Here is a 16,150-nt window from a genome sequence, read left to right on the forward strand (position 1 = left end):
TTCAAAAAGAAAAACAACAGGGGCACCTGGATGGCTCAGTTGGTTAAGCGTCCAACTCCTGGTTTTGGCTTAGGTCATGATCTCAGGGTCATGAGACTAAGCCCTGCATCCGGCTCAGCACATAGCATGGAATCTACCTGGGTTTCTCTTTCCCTCTGCTCCATCTCTGGCCACCCTAGCACTCACATACATGGACGCATGCGCTCTCTTTCTCTCTAAAATACCTAAATCTTTAAAAAAAAAAAAAGAAAAAGAAAAACAACAACAAAAAAACACCACCATATTTATTTAGTTTAACATTTCCCCTGATCTAAAGAGAAAGATGTCAAAAGAAAAGGTAGAACATATACATAAGCACACATCCCCTCTGAACCTTACATAACCTAAAAGGAAAAATAACAGCAAAGTTCTGTTCAACAGATAAATTTATCTCCGCTTCTGGAAGATGTTTCCACGCCCCATTCCACGTCCTCTTCCTCTTGCAGCCACTAAAAGGTAGGAGAGAAAAGGTTAGGCCACATCAGTGCAGTCAGCAAATGCTCATGCCAGAGCGCTTGGACATTGGCACAGGAAGGGGCCGGAAAGGCCAACTAGCCAAACACCATGCCCACCCCATAGCATTTTCTCACTGAACGGGGACTGATGGCTGGCATCAGAGCTGGAGTGCCTTCCAATGCTGCACTGCTCTCAACAGGAGGCTGGGAGTCAGGGTGTTGAGAGGTAAGGTTTGGGGATCAAGCCTGAGAACCACAGAAAAGATGAATTCCCAGAGAAGGCTGGGGTGTGAGCTAATAAAACATGACAGATGAATTTAATTTACACTTAAAATTCTGAAACAAATAATACTAAACATCTGTTAAATCTTCCTAAACCTGGTAACAGGTTTTATTAGTTTTTGAGCTATTCTGCAATATAAAATGTTTCACAATAGCAAGACAAACAAATAAAACCACTCCCTAAACAAAGAACATAACAAGCTGCTGCTCTCTGCGACTCCAAGAGTTCCAGGACCAGTAGCTCTGAAGGACAGGTGAAAATATCCTAATGGCTACTAACTGGAGCCTGGAACCCTCTTCTTTCTTACAGAGCCTAGTGTCGACCTGAAGAAGAGGGAGGAAGGTCACCCAAGAACCCAGCCACATGCTGAAGAGAACCAGAACAGGGGACTGGCAGAGGCACAGCTACTGGGCTGCACCTTTTGTTAGAGAAGACGGTGCAGTTACAACAGTGACCATGAGGGCAGCTCCTCCCTGAGAAAGAGAGAACAGCATTTCTAGTGGGAAAAGATGGTGATGCAGGACAGTGTTTAAAAAACAAAACAAAACAAAACAAAACTATTTCTGTTTTTTCTGAAAACTATTCCTTCACTAGGACAAAAGGCCTAGGGTTTCTGGTTTTACAGATGCCACTCATCTAAGAGGGGCAAGGAGAGTCTCGGATTGGTTTTTTGGAAGGACATTTTCAAGGACTACTCTACTGTACCTTTAAACTCAAAAGCTACCTCACATACAAAATAGCAAAGCAACAAAAGATACTGATAGAGAATCCAGTGACCTTTCTGCATATAAATCCTTTTACTGATACTCGTTTCTAATAAATGTACTTATTTCCTACATAATCAACATAGCAGAGCTTTTCACGGAAAAACCTCTGATTGGGCTAACCCAAAAGAAAGGCCAGACTAAGGATGGTTACTGGATCACTGGGGACATGCTAAAGGAAGGAATTATTTTCAAATATAAGAATACTTAAAAACAGTCCCTTTAATGGGTATAGATGGCTTAAAACTATTTATTTCTTACATGAAAATGGATCCCTGCTATCAGTATTTCCCCTCACTTATGCTGTCAATAAACACCCCAGCTTCTCTGGGAACGATTGCCTCACCGCTTCAGGAGTTAGCCAATCTACATCACAGAGCTCCTGCTCAGCAAATTAGATTAAGAGCAAGCCTCCCCCAGACTCTTTGGACAGACTTTCTGGAAAGAAAGGGGTCTCCTAGAAAGTCATTATAAGGGCTTATCCACTTTCTCTTTTTTCTAAGGAGGCACTCTGGATTTTGCATAGGCCCTATGAATGTGACAGGTGAGGTGAGACAGAGAAGACAAGACTGGACCGGCTCCAAGTTCACCCCATGCCCAGATGACTGACAGGGCCCCTTCCTAAAAGATACACGACAAACACATATGTTAACTGTGCATGAGGAGCACATACCTTGAGCTTTCAGAATAGCAGCTTTCCCCCGGCCAGCTCCTGAGCCTTGGTTTTTATTTTTCATGCTCTTTAACATGGGTGCATTTTTCAGCATGTCAGGCAAAATGAGAAAGCGGATCTTGCTGCCACGGATGTACACCTGCTCCAGCTGTGCCACTCGGCCATCTCTGTATGTGACTGTGATGTTGGACATCTGGAAGGAAATTGCCAGCTCATCAGTAAGGGTGAACAACACTAGCAGAGAACAAAGGCATACAAAGAGGGGGAGCCTTGGCTGGTGGTAGGGAAGTCCAGAAATGAACAAACTAACAGCATGAAATAAAGGAGCCAGGCAAAGCCAGGGGAATAGGAGTACCTATGGTGTGCCAGTAACTGCAAAAGTACATCACATATTTGGTCCTCACAGCTCCAGGAATAGGTTATGGGCATTCCTATTTTTACAGATAAACAAACAAAACAACCAAAGCACTTGTCCAAAGTCCAACAGCCAGAATGAAAGGACCCAGATTCAAACCCAGCTAGCCTGACTCTAGAGACCTAACTCTGCTATACTGCTTCCCTTGCCAGCATGTGAAGGGGGCTGTTATGGTGATAAACTACCTGAATCTGCTTATCCAAATTCTGAGTCCTCTCTTGCATCCGCCCAGCACAAAGACTACAAAGGCACCATGAAGGGCATGAGTGTGCACCAGAGGCAGCTCCTATCCTCCCAGAGTGCTCACTCTAGAAGGTGGGACAGAGCCCCTCCATCTTCAGTGACAGCAACTGAGAAGTATAGGTGGCAGTGCCTGTACGAAGGGCTCAGAATATTGGGAGAGGTGTGAGGCAAGAGCCTGCACTCAGAGACAGGACACTGGGGCATGAACCTACAGGATACAAGGACTGGAGCAGAGCAATCGGGAGAGGGGACAAAGTTATCACCTTGAGAGACTATGGGAGTCACTCATTTGTGGACACAGGATAAGTGGATAGGGTCAGGGGAGCACTTTGGAAACATCAATATGCCAATGTGGTTTAATTGTGGGATGGAGAGACAGGGGGCCTAGAGGGAGACCAGCCAGCAGACCAGCTTGGCATAGGAAGGTGACATAAACCAGCCAGTGTCAACCTCAACAGGCACCACGCTTACCATAAAAAGTATCTTATTTTGAGTCTTCTGGATGAAACAGTATATCAGTATATAATTTATTCAGAATGGGTCAAAGCTGACACTGTAGAGAGAGGTGCTGTCTCTCCAGATTTCTGACTGGCTTATTGCCAACTCATTCTTTTCTTCAAAGTGCTAACTGGCCACCCAGCTTCTGCCTGAGCCGCCTGTTGGCAAAAAGACTAACATTCTTGGGCCCTTGCTAAATCTGTGCATTGGAATGGTTTGTACAGCTTCAACCTACCATCCTTGTTCCACTCTCAGGGGTAAGAAGGCTCAAGTTTCACATAAATATTCTGCTCCAGGCTCAACATCCCCAGCTTCGTAACAAATTTCCACACAGCTTCTAAATCCTTGCCATCCTGTTCTTGCCTCAAAGAATACCATGACCTCTAGGGGCTCCTGGGTGGCTCAGTAAAGCATCTGACCTCAGCTCAGGTCGTGACCTCAGGGTCCTGGGATTGAGCCCCACCCAGACCCCACATCAGGCTCCATGCTCAGGAGAGTCGGCTTGTCCCTCTGCCCTCCTCCCACGTGTGCTCTCAATCTGCCAAATATATAAAATCTAAAAGAAAAAAACAGTACCATAATCTCTGGTGCTAAAACTGAACACCATGTACGGTTAACAAAAGCCAACTTCTACTGAGCACTTACTAGTTTCCCAGGCAATTTCACATCATAACTCCTGTAAACCACACAATTCTACGAGATAAATACCATCGCCATCTCCACTAGATATAAAGAGGTGCAGCCTCCAGAGACAGGTCTCTCCTTAGAGGGCATTCTTATCCACTCTATTCTTCTGCCTAAGGTCGCACTGCCTGTGTGGCCCAGACAGCACTCGAACTCAGGTCTAACTCTAAACCCACACTTTTAAACCATGTATCAGATCACCACTTCCTTAAATGGTTAAAGAGCAAATGAGACAAATATTCCTAAATGCTGTTCCTATTACCAAGAAAGGACATATTAGAAGCTCAGTAACAATAAATATAAACGACAATTAAGACATCTATTTTGGAGGCTGTGCCACTGCTAAGCTACTTCTCCTCCTGCACATTCCAGTACACCTCACTCGTTCCTCTGTTATAACCTCTCCAACCCACTTTGAGAATCCCTGACAGAGGGGTGTTCTGTAAGACCAACAAGACTGTTTTCACAAATGGATATGTCCAGAACAACTGACTCCTATGACAACCCTAACAGTGACCAGGTCAGTTATTCTTCTCATGCACTCCCCTGCAGCACCAGCAGAGAAATGGCTGCACTGTGTATAAAGCCCCAGAGTCCCACCCAACGGTACAGCTTGTTAGTAAGCTCAAGTTATGTCTGCATCATAAGCCAAAGGCAACAACTTGAGTGAACTAGGTTTTCAGTGAAAGTCAGGTAGGAACATCCACTTTACTCAACTTTCCTAAACAGCCATAATGAAACATAGGTGGCATAAACCAGATGCCCAACTGAAATGACATGTTGGGGGAGAGAGATCTTAGTACAGTCAAAATTATGGGAATTTCCTTACACACCCAAGGCTGAGAGGAGAGCACTAACTCTAGAGCTGTAAAGCAATGTTGGGGTGACTGGGGTCGTCAATCACAACATCCCTGTTGTGGAGCATACAGCAAGTGCTCAACAAATGTATGGTCCCCTCCCCCACTTTACCCTGCCCTACCATTAAGAGCAGAGCCTCCTTCTTTTGCTCTGATCCCTTTTACTCATCTTCCTGCCTGAAATCTGATACAGTGAAGGTCTGACACTTTCAGAATCAACAGGATCTAGCAAGTTTACTATACACCTCACCTTCAGAGACTATGATTAAGATCAGAGATTTGAGACACAGAGATTTGAGTTTAGATTCACTCCTTTCATGCTTGGTCACACTGGACATCTGGAAGCTTGTCCTCAGAGAGGTCTTGTGATAACTGAAAGATCTACTATACATAAAAAACACTAGCACAGTGCCCGGTACAGAACAAGCATGGAATGAATGGAAGTTTCTGATACTAAACTTTTTTAAAAAATTATTTATTTATTTTAGAGAGAGAAAGAGAGCATGCGCTTGCAGGGTTGGGGCAGAGGGAGAGAATCTTCAAGCAGACTCCCTGCTGAGTGCAGAGCCCACCATGGGATTTGATCTCCTGGCCTTGAGATCATGACTTGACCTGAGCCAGAATAATGAGTGGGACGCTTAATGCACTCTACCACCTAGGCGCACACTGAATGGAAATTTCTGGTACTATTAAGCATACAGTCTTTTGGAGGCAGGTCCTAGTTTGACATGTTAAACCAAGACTTTAAAAATTTTAACAGTACCCAGATCTTGTTTTTGTGGAGGTTTCTAAAAATAGATTTTATTTATTTATTTGCCAGAGAGAGAGCAAGCGAGCACGTGCACAGCAGGGCAGTGAGAGGCAGGCTTCCCCCTGAGGACGGAGCCCAACCTGGGGCTCCAGGGGCCTGGGATCACGGCTCGAGCTGAAGGCAGACACTTAACCGACTGAACCACCCAGGCACCCCCAGATCTTGGTTTTTATTTTTTTTAATTTAAAAAAATTTTTTTTTGGTTTTTAAATTCTACTCCCAACCAAAAATAAACCAAGGCTACCTGAAGAAATGGCTGATTCCAGAGCTGGGTTAGGGAAGGAAAAGGAGCCTGTAACAAACATCTTATTGTAGAAGATCAAGATGTGCTCCCTCAAAATGGCCAGGACACACCAAAAGGACACAAAAGGAGTCAGCTTCTGGACAAATTTGGGATAAACCAACCAAGATGATGATAGTAACAGATTATAACCCATTTAATGAAACAGAAACCCATGAGCCTATACTGATTAAGGGAAGGCTCTTCCATATAGCAGACCTAGTAAATATATAAAGGACGATGGGAATTAAAAACAAAAACCATTCTGGGGTGCCTAGGCGGTGCAGTGTGGTCAAGCATCTGACTCTTGGTTTCAGCTCAGGTCTTGATCTTGGGGTTGTGAGACTGAGGCCTACTCAGACAGGAGTCTGCTTGAGATTCTCTTTTCCTCTCCTTCTGCCCCTCCCCACCTCAAACACCTGCTCTCCAGTTCGAGTCTCCTCTCCCTCTCAAATAAATAACTCAATCTTAAAAAAAATTCTTTTGCAACCATCATGGTAAAAAGATTCAAGCAAGTATCTTCACAGGATGCCAAATGGGGGTGGTGGAGGAAGTGGTCATGAGAAACAGAATACTCATAAGATATTTACTTAAAGAACCTTCCTCACAAAATTCTCTTTAGTTGCAAAAGATAAAAGAACATACAGTGGAGAGACCACACAACACCTCAACCAAATTATCCAGGTTAATATAACCAAAAAGGGGTGAACAGGTGTTTCAGGCCTCCAAGTGACACCCCAAGAAGAAGAAATCACTTACCAGTAAGAGCCAAAACAACACAAACAAAAAAACCCAAATCCAGTCATGAGGAAACACCAGAGAAACTCAATCAAAAGACATTTTAAGGATTATTCATTCATTCATTCATTCCAGACAGAGAGAGAAGCAGGCTTCTTGACAGGGAGCCCCACGTGGGACTCAATCCCAGGGCTCCGGGATCACTCCCTGAGCCGAAGGCTCAATCGCCGAGCCACTCAGACGTCCCTCAAAAGACTCCTTAAAACAACTAACTGGCCAATATTCTTCGAAAATGTCAATGCCGTGAAAAGCAAAAGGTGTATGAAGAAATTCCCAACCACACTGCATTAAGAAATTTGAAGAACTTTTCCAGTCTTAATTCTGGGCAGTTTTCTGATAGTCATGTGGGAGCTTCTCTGAGGTTATCATTTTTACAGGAAGAAATCATGCACAGGTCATTTTCCCACAGACCATTATTCCATAATCAAGATAAGATAGGGTTTGGGATGCCTGGGTGGCTTAGCAGTTGAGCATCTGTCTTAGGCTCAGGGCGAGATCCCACACTGGGCTCCCAGCATGGAGTCTGCCTTCTCCCTCGGTCTATGTCTCTGCCATTCTCTGTCTCTCTCATGAATAAATAAATAAAATCTTTTAAAAAAAGAAAAGATAGGGTTTGAACAGTTAGTGATGGAGTAGTTATATCAAAGCCCCAAAAGCACCATTTTGGCTCCTTTAGAGTCTCTGAACTCTATCACTCTCTCCCACCAAATTTTCAGGAATAATATAGCTTTAAGAACAGTGAAATTGATTCGGCAGCAATTACTGTGTGGACCGGCGTTCGTGCGCCTTGCTCCGCGTCTTCTGCAAACATGTCTGACAAACCCGATATGGCTCAGATTGAGAAATTCGATAAGTCAAAACTGAAGAAGACAGAAACACAGGAGAAGAATCCACTGCCTTCAAAAGAAGCGATAGAACAGGAGATGCAAGCGGCGAATTGTAATGAAGTGTGCCCCGCCCATATGCACTGTACATTCCACAAGGATTGCCTTCTTTATTTTACTTCTTTTAGCTGTTTAACTTTGTTAGGATGCAGTGAGGTTGGATCAAATTTAAATGACTGTGCTGCGGCAGCTCTTATCAAAGAATCTGAACTAACTGACCAGGAACATCAAACCTTCTTTTCATCTACCTGTCTGGCTGACAGGGAAGGAAAATAACTTTGTTGCTGAAGGAAGAAGCTGGGTGGGACAACAGTGAAATCTAGAGTAAAAATTAAGAGGATCCACGATGTTCTCCAGGCTGTGAAATGCAGTTTATTCAGAGTGCCATTTTTTTTCTTTGTATGATTTTAATTATTGGAATGCACAATTTTTTTTTTAATTTTTTTTTAATTTTTTTATTTATTTATGATAGTCACACAGAGAGAGAAAGAGAGAGAGGGAGAGACACAGGCAGAGGGAGAGGCAGGCTCCATGCACCGGGAGCCCGATGTGGGACTCGATCCTGGGTCTCCAGGATCTCGCCCTGGGCCAAAGGCAGGCGCCTAAACCGCTGCGCCACCCAGGGATCCCGGAATGCACAATTTTTAATATGCAAATAAAGTTTAAAATGTAAAAAAAAAAAAAAAGAAAGAACAGTGAAATTTTGGGTTTGATCATTTGCCCTCTTCTTTTATCTATTTTTTGGCCTTTTTGTTTTATTGAGATATAACTGATATATAACATTGTGTAGGTTTAAGGTATACAGTACATAATTTGATACATTTATATTACAATGACTACCACTGTAACATTAACTTCTCTTTCATGTCATATAATTATCATTTCTTCTAGTGATGAGAACAATTAATATCTTGTATTTCAGCAAGTTTAATGTTTATAATACAGTTTTGTTGCCTATAATCACTATACTGTGTATTAGAACTCCAGGACTTAATTTATCTCCTAGTTGCAAACCCACTTTTAAATAATCTTTACTGTGCTTCATGATCATAAACTTAACACATATCTTAATTTTTGAAGTGAAAACAATTTTTTTCTTAAAAATTTCAATCCTATATGGGGTGCCTGACTGGCTCAGCTGGAAGAGCATGCAAATTTTTTTTTAAAGATTTTTTAAAAAATCTATCTGTCTATCTATCTATCTATCTATCTATCTATCTATCTATCAATCTATCTATCTGAGACAGAGAGAGGAACACTAACGGTGGTGAGAGGCAGAGGGAGAAGCAGACTCCCCGCTGAGCAGGGAGCCTGATGTGGGGCTCAATCCCAAAACCCTGGGATGATGACCTGAGCCGAAGGCAGACGCTTAATCAACTGAGCCACCCAGGCACCCCAAGCATGCAACTCTTGATCTTGGGGCCACGAATCTGAGACCCACTGAGGGTGTAGAGAGATCATTAAAAAAAAAAAGAAATCAATAAAAACTTTAAAGTTTTCAATCTCAGTTTCCACCAAAACTACTCACTTTGGTTTTACTCAAAAACAATGCATTTTTATGTATCACTTATAATTTGACTTCATTTTTATAAAACTGGGAACATGTTGTGTTTTGTATTTTTCCCCACTTATGTCAATAGCATTTCCCCCATGACATTAAATATTTTTCCATGTTATTTGGATGAATAATATTCTTTGTAATGTACCCTTTGTTTAATCATAACTTATTTAACTCATTAGAATGATTGTTGTTTTTAGGTTTTTAATCATTTAAAAACAGCACTGCAGGGGTGCTGGGTGGTTCAGTCAGTTTTGGCTCAGGTTGTGTTCTAGGGGTTGAGGGATTGGGCCTGTGGCAGCCTCCACCCTCAGTGGGGAGTCAGCTTGGGATATTCTTTCTTCCTCTGCCTCCTCCCCTTGCTTGTACACACTCTAAAATAAATAAATCTTGAGGAAAAAAATAAAAATAAAAATAAAAACAGCATCGCAATATAAACAAATTTTAGAAGTATAACTACAGCACCAAATGACAGGAACCTTTCTATACTGACCTATGTTAAATGTGCTTCCAGAAAGGATTTAACAATCCCTACTTCTACTGGCAAACTAGTTAAGGAACCCTTAGTAGAATTATGAATTTTATTTTGCCATCTTGTAAGTGTAGAAATTCTTACTGTTTCCCAATGTGCATGTGTGAATATTAATAAGGCTATTATTTTTGTATGTTAAACGTTCACTTTACATATTTTTCTTCTGTTAATTAGCCATTTCATGACTTTGGTCCACTTTTAATAGGGAAATTAACTTTTTTTTTTTTTTGGAAATTAACATTTTGACTCGTAAAAACTTTATGTTTAAATACAATAACTTGGGATCCCTGGGTGGCGCAGCGGTTTAGCGCCTGCCTTTGGCCCAGGGTGCAATCCTGGAGACCCGGGATTGAATCCCACGTCGGGCTCCCGGTGCATGGAGCCTGCTTCTCCCTCTGCCTGTGTCTCTGCCTCTCTCTCTCTCTGTGTGTGACTATCATAAATAAATAAAAATTTAAAAAAAAAAAAAAAAAAAAAAAATAAATACAATAACTTTCACCATAAAAAAATTATGAGAAAAAAAATTATGAGATGTCCTAAATGAATATGGACTACTACGGAGCCAGGAAAATATTTCTAGCATTCACTAAGACTACAAAAGAACCTCCAAGGGACCCTTCACACTGGGTACCTAATAAAATCCACAGCCATAAAAGTTGCCCCATAAAGATTACATAAATATAGGCTGGTCTATAAAATCAAAATGATGTGCTTATTTCTACTCATAATTCCTCACTTTAAAGCTCCTCTTTGGGGCAGCCCCGATGGTGCAGCGGTTTGGCGCTGCCTGCAGCCCGGGGTGTGATCCTGAAGACCCAGGATCGAGTCCCATGTCGGGCTCCCTACATGGAGCCTGCTTCTCCCTCTGCCTGTGTCTCTGCCTCTCTCTCTCTCTCTCTCTCTTTCTGTGTCTCTCATGAATAAATAAAATCTTTTTTTTTTAAATAAAATCTTTAAAAAATAAAATAAAAAATAAAGCTCCTCTTTGGTTTTTAATATCTTACCAAATATTTGACTAAGATTCCTTGTTAAGAAATATGTTTTTTTTTAATTTTGAAGAAAAATCCCTTCATTCCCTCATTGACATTTAATAAAAACAGGATGCTCAAAACCATGTTAAGTATACATAACCAAGAACAGAAACTTTCCCATTTGGGGATCTCTGGTTTTAAATCATCCATACCCAGGCTGGGCAAGAGATCCATACACTCCTCCATTGGGTCCCATCTCTTTACAAACAAAAATCAGCTCAAGAAAACCACACGATGAGCCACAGAAACCTTGCTCACCCCATACAAACAGGGCCCTCAGGAGATGCTCAAAGCAGCACTTGTGGGGCTCTGTCATCTATAGATGCCACGTCCTATAGCACTGGCTAGCAGATCATGCCTGCCTTGCAGCTGTGGGGTACAGAGCAGAAGGATAAGGCTCCCTGACTTCCCAGCCAAACCTCAGATGCAAAGAAGCATCTACACCCTCTGACTCTTATGAGCACCTTCAAGAACGTCATCCTAGGATTAATGCTTGCATAACATTATCAAAAAGGGCTGTGTTAACAGGCTACACTAAAAATACCAGAGGAACCAGGGGCACCTGGCAGCTCAGTTGGTTAAGCGTCTGCCTTCAGCTCAATTAATGATCTCAATGTCCTGGGATCTAGTGCCCCCCCTCCACACACCTTGGGCTCCCTGCTCAGCAGGGAGTCTGCTTCTCCCTCTGCCTCTCCCTCTCCGCTCATGCTGTTTCTTGCTTTTTCTCTCTCAAATAAATAAATAAAATCTTAAAAGAAAAAATACCAGAAGAACCCAAAAAGAAGGTGTATTTTGTATGGTGATGGTGATGACATTATCTAATAGTATAAGACTGTATCTCGGGCAGCCCTGGTGGCTCAGTGGTTTAGCGCCGCCTTCAGTCCAGGACATGATCCTGGAGACCTGGGATCGAGTCCCACGTCAGGCTCTTTGCGTGGAGTCTGCTTCTCCCTCTGCCTGTGTCTCTGCCTCTCTCTGTGTCTGTGTCTCTCATGAATAAATAAATAAAATATTAAAAAAAAAAAAGACTATATCTCTTTCATCAGGGTCCAGGGGGAAAATGTCTCCCACATCTGAATGCCAGGGAAAACTGCACAACTGGTATTTTATCTAAGGACACTAGGCACCTTAGAACTGCTGATTTCCCTCTGCTGTGCCTCTAAGTAGCTTAGAACAGAATATACTTTTATTAAATGCACAATTCAGGTTTACATTTCTGGGTACCACCTACCTGACTTTATGGTCTACCCCAAGTTACCTGCACTTTGGCCTATCTGTCCATTTTTACCTTATCATAGTTTTTTTTTCCCCCAAGATTTTGAGAGAGCAAGAGAAAGCAAGAGGGGGTGTGGTGTGGCACGAGCTAGGGGGAGGGGCAGAGGGAGAGTGAGAAGCAGGCTCTCCATTGAGCAGAGAGCTTGATCTGGGGCTCAATCCCAGGGCCCTGAGATCATGACCTGAGCCAAAGGCAGATGCTTAAACGACTGGAGCCACCCAGGTGCCCCTTATCATATAGTGTTGTTTTTTTTTTTAATGTTTTTTTTTAATTTTTTAAATTTTTTTTTATTTATCATAGTCAGAGAGAGAGAGAGAGAGAGAGAGAGAGAGAGAGAGAGAGAGAGAGAGAGAGAGAGGCAGAGACACAGGCAGAGGGAGAAGCAGGCTCCATGCACCGGGAGCCCGATGTGGGACTCGATCCCAGGTCTCCAGGATCACGCCCTGGGCCAAAGGCAGGCACCAAACTGCTGCGCCACCCAGGGATCCCCGGTTTTTTGTTTTTTTTTTTTAAATAAACTACCTATAACTTTTTTTTTTTTTAAGATTTTATTTATTTATTCATGAGAGACACATAGAGAGAGGCAGAGACACAGGCAGAGGGAGAAGCAGGCTCCATGCAAGGAAGCCTGATGTAGGACTCGATCTCAGGACTCCAGGATCATGCCTTGAGCTGAAGGCAGTCACTTAACTGCTGAGCCATCCAGGTGTCCCTCACTTCTAACTCTTTTTGAAAGCAGACAGTAAAAAGTCTAGAAACCGAAAACATGTTCTTAGGGAAAAAAAAGTCCATGCCAATTGTGGTTGTGGTGAGACACTCTTAACTGTTTCCCAAATCTTTGTAGTGTATGGTCCACCACACTTTTGTTAATAAATCTTTAGAAAAAAACAAAAGTTATTAAAACCCAACATGGAATGGCAAACAATGAACTCCAGCTGTCCTCTAGCAAAGGTTAGAAAGTGCTAAGGAGATGCTCTCAGCCCCAAAGGGCACACTAGCCAGGGCCAGGAAGGCAGGCAGGCAAGGCAGACAGCAGTGCAGGAGCCACTGGCCTTATGCATCCTGGGGATGTGTGAACAAACTGTGCTGTAGCCTGCTGGTTTTTATTCAGTGAACCAGGCTTAGGTAAACCCAGGGAAGCCTCAGCATCTAGACATGGATGGTGTTATGGGTTGAATCTTAACTGCCCCCAATTCATCTGCTGAAGTCATAACCCCCCAGTATCTCAGAATGTGACCATATTTAGAGACCAGATCTTTACAGAGGTAACTGAACCCTAACTCAATATGACTTGTGTCCTTGAAAGAGATTAGGATACAGACACACACATGCAAAGATACAGGAAGGAGAAGGCCATTATAAGCCAAGGAGAGAGGCCTGGAACTGATCCTTCCTTCATGACCCTCAGAAGAACCAACCATAACACCTTGATCTCAAACTTCTTGTCTCCAGAAGCCCAAGGGAATAAATGTGCTTGTTTAAGCCACCCAATGTGAAACTTTGTTATGACAGCCCTAGCAGATTAATGTAAGTGGGAAGCAAGTGACTGGCTCCCACCATCTGACAAGCATTCACTCATTTATTCTGCACTATAATGCTGAGGCTGAGGTATTGTTTTATTCCTGACTTAGAAAGGAGAGAACAGAGGGTGAGAGAGGTACGAAGCTTTCCTCAAGTCACACAAGGTAGGGGACTTCAATCTGATTCCAGATCTATCACACATAAGGCTGTGTGCTTTACATTACACTGGCTACATCTGAGACCACCAAGGCATCTGGTCAGACAATAGCAGCAAGTGTAACACTGTCTGGCACACATTAGGCACTCCATAAGTAACTGTTCAAGGAGAAGAACTTCAAAAAGATCTACAATCACTATGTTTCTGTGCTCCAAGACAGAGCTACCCCATAACCTCATGTGGAAAGCAGGATACCTGGCAGTTCATGTTGTCTTCCGCCTCAATGAGCTTCCCACGATACACCTCGCCAGTGTTCGTCTCACATGTCACGATGTGGCCCTCGGCTTCGTGAAGGACTTTAATCGGCACACCAATAGACATCTTGGCAGGAAAAGAGTTCTACAGTGAAAGAGACAACAGTTAGTTCATTCTTCAGGGCCTAGGAAGTCATGTGACACATATCATGCCACCCTTAAGGCCTGACACCCCATAAAACTTCGTAAGAATGGGATGCCTGGGTGGCTCAGTGGTTGAGCTTCTGCCTTTGGCTCAGGGCCTGATCCTGGATTCCTGGGATCGGGTCCTGCATCGGGCTCCCTGCATGGAGCCTGCTTCTCTCTCTGCCTGTGTCTCTGCATTTCTCTGTCTTTCATGAATAAATAAAATCTTAAAAAAGACAAAAAAACTTAGAATATCAAAGCTGCCATTTCCCATAGAGAAGAGCTCAATTCCTAGTTTGAGGAACCCACCTGGGAAAATACATACAAGATGTGGGATGGTGAAGAAATGGGGGGGAAGAGGAAAAGCTAATAGGATGAGAAGTGCATTCCACCTCCTTCCCTGCTACCAGATACCCTTTTATCTTCATCAAATAACCAGTAACCAACACTGTGTGTATATTGGGAGACGGGATTGAAACATAGGTGCCATACTCTGTATTTGCCAATCCAGCTGCAGATGACACCACTTTGAGAGCTCATGATATACACCTGAGCTGTTCAATACAGTTGCCACAGTCCACATGCAGCTATTTACACCAAACTTAAAGTGAAAGAAAACAAAAATTAAACATTCACTCCTTCAGTCACATCAGCCACATTTCAAGAGCTCAACGGCCTTGGGCTAATAAAGTACTGGGCAATGCAGACAGAGACCAAAAGATCCAGGGAAGGGATCCCGGGGTGGCTCGGCGGTTGAGCGCCTGCCTTCGGCCCAGGGCATGATCCCAGGGTCCCTGGAATTGAGTCCCACATCCGGCTCTCTGCGTGGAGCTTGCTTCTCTCTCTGCCTGTGTTTCTGCCTCTCTCTGTGTCTCTAGTGAATAAAAAAAAAAAAAAAAAATCCAGGGAAATCTAGAAGAGGTTGTGCATTTAGTTCAACTAATTAAGTACCTGTGGACGCTCCACCTCACCAAGGTTAAACAGAAAATAAAGTGTTCACAAAGGGACAGCGTGTTATAAGCAGGAAATGCTTGGAGGAAAAACATCATCAGGGCAATCAGCTGATTCCACGTAAATAAAAGAAAACGAGCAGTGGATTTCGTATTCCCCGATGAGGAACGAATGAAGGCGGGGGACACATCACATGTGTTCAGGGGAGGAGGGCGAACATGACGTTGGGGAAGGCAGGGCCCCTTGGTAAGGAGCCTCAGGAGTCTGGATTTTAGGCTGAAGACGGTGGGGAAGTACGGCAGGGCTGCGGCTGAGGAAGGAATGATCCAATAAAAAGACAGCAGCGCTCACAAATGGATCGAACACGGTTTAGAAGGCAACCTGGTAGAGCTTCTGTACCAATACGGAAAGCACGAGAGGGCCAGGGCCTGAAAGGGGGATGGAGGCAGGGATGCAAACAACTCCGAAAAGGATTATCCCGATGGGACTTGGGGGAAGGACGCAGTCAAGACTACTCTCTGTATATTCGGTAAACGTGCCCTGGAGAGACACAGAAAAAACAAAGAGCATATACTCTGGGGGAAAAGCTAATGAACTTGCTTCCAGGCGCTGGTGAGGCAACGCTGATGCTGGAGTGACCGGGGCTTCCCGCTCTTCTCCCTCCCCGAACCTCCAGGTGTTTCTGGGCAGCGCATCCTTCTCCGGCCCCAGACGCCTCATGGGTGCTCCGGGTCGACCCCCGCCTGCCGCCCCGGCCTTACCTCACGAGCTCCGGCCTACTCTTCCTTCCCCGGCCGCAGCAACTCCGGTGACGGCCAAGGCGTGAAACGAGCGAATGGCGGGTCTCGCGCTCCCAGAATACCACGCGTTCCCAAGATGCTGCGCGCGGGGCCCAGCCCCTTCCTTTTCTCAGCGGTGAGCGCGGTCTTGCAGCCGCTCCCCACTCACGCCGCCGGCTGGGAAACGTGGGCTCTGGTACGATAGTTCCGGCCCGGGAAAG

The 16,150-nt window shown here is 43.9% G+C and overlaps 1 protein-coding gene across 1 annotated transcript; it reads right to left on the bottom strand.

The window, feature by feature from the left end:
* Window positions 1-269: 269 nt before the first annotated feature.
* SNRPD3 (small nuclear ribonucleoprotein D3 polypeptide) lies at window positions 270-16,049 on the bottom strand. Its single transcript, XM_055322290.1, has 4 exons — window positions 15,912-16,049; window positions 14,015-14,158; window positions 2,215-2,407; window positions 270-488 (listed from the first exon to the last, which is right to left on the bottom strand). The coding sequence occupies exons 2-4, from the start codon at window positions 14,138-14,140 to the stop codon at window positions 427-429; spliced, it is 381 nt and encodes a 126-aa protein (XP_055178265.1). The 5' UTR covers window positions 14,141-14,158; window positions 15,912-16,049; the 3' UTR covers window positions 270-426.
* Window positions 16,050-16,150: the final 101 nt, after the last annotated feature.

Source organism: Nyctereutes procyonoides, unplaced genomic scaffold, assembly GCF_905146905.1.
Source record: "Nyctereutes procyonoides isolate TBG_1078 unplaced genomic scaffold, NYPRO_anot_genome, whole genome shotgun sequence".
Taxonomy (NCBI): Eukaryota; Metazoa; Chordata; class Mammalia; order Carnivora; family Canidae; genus Nyctereutes; species Nyctereutes procyonoides.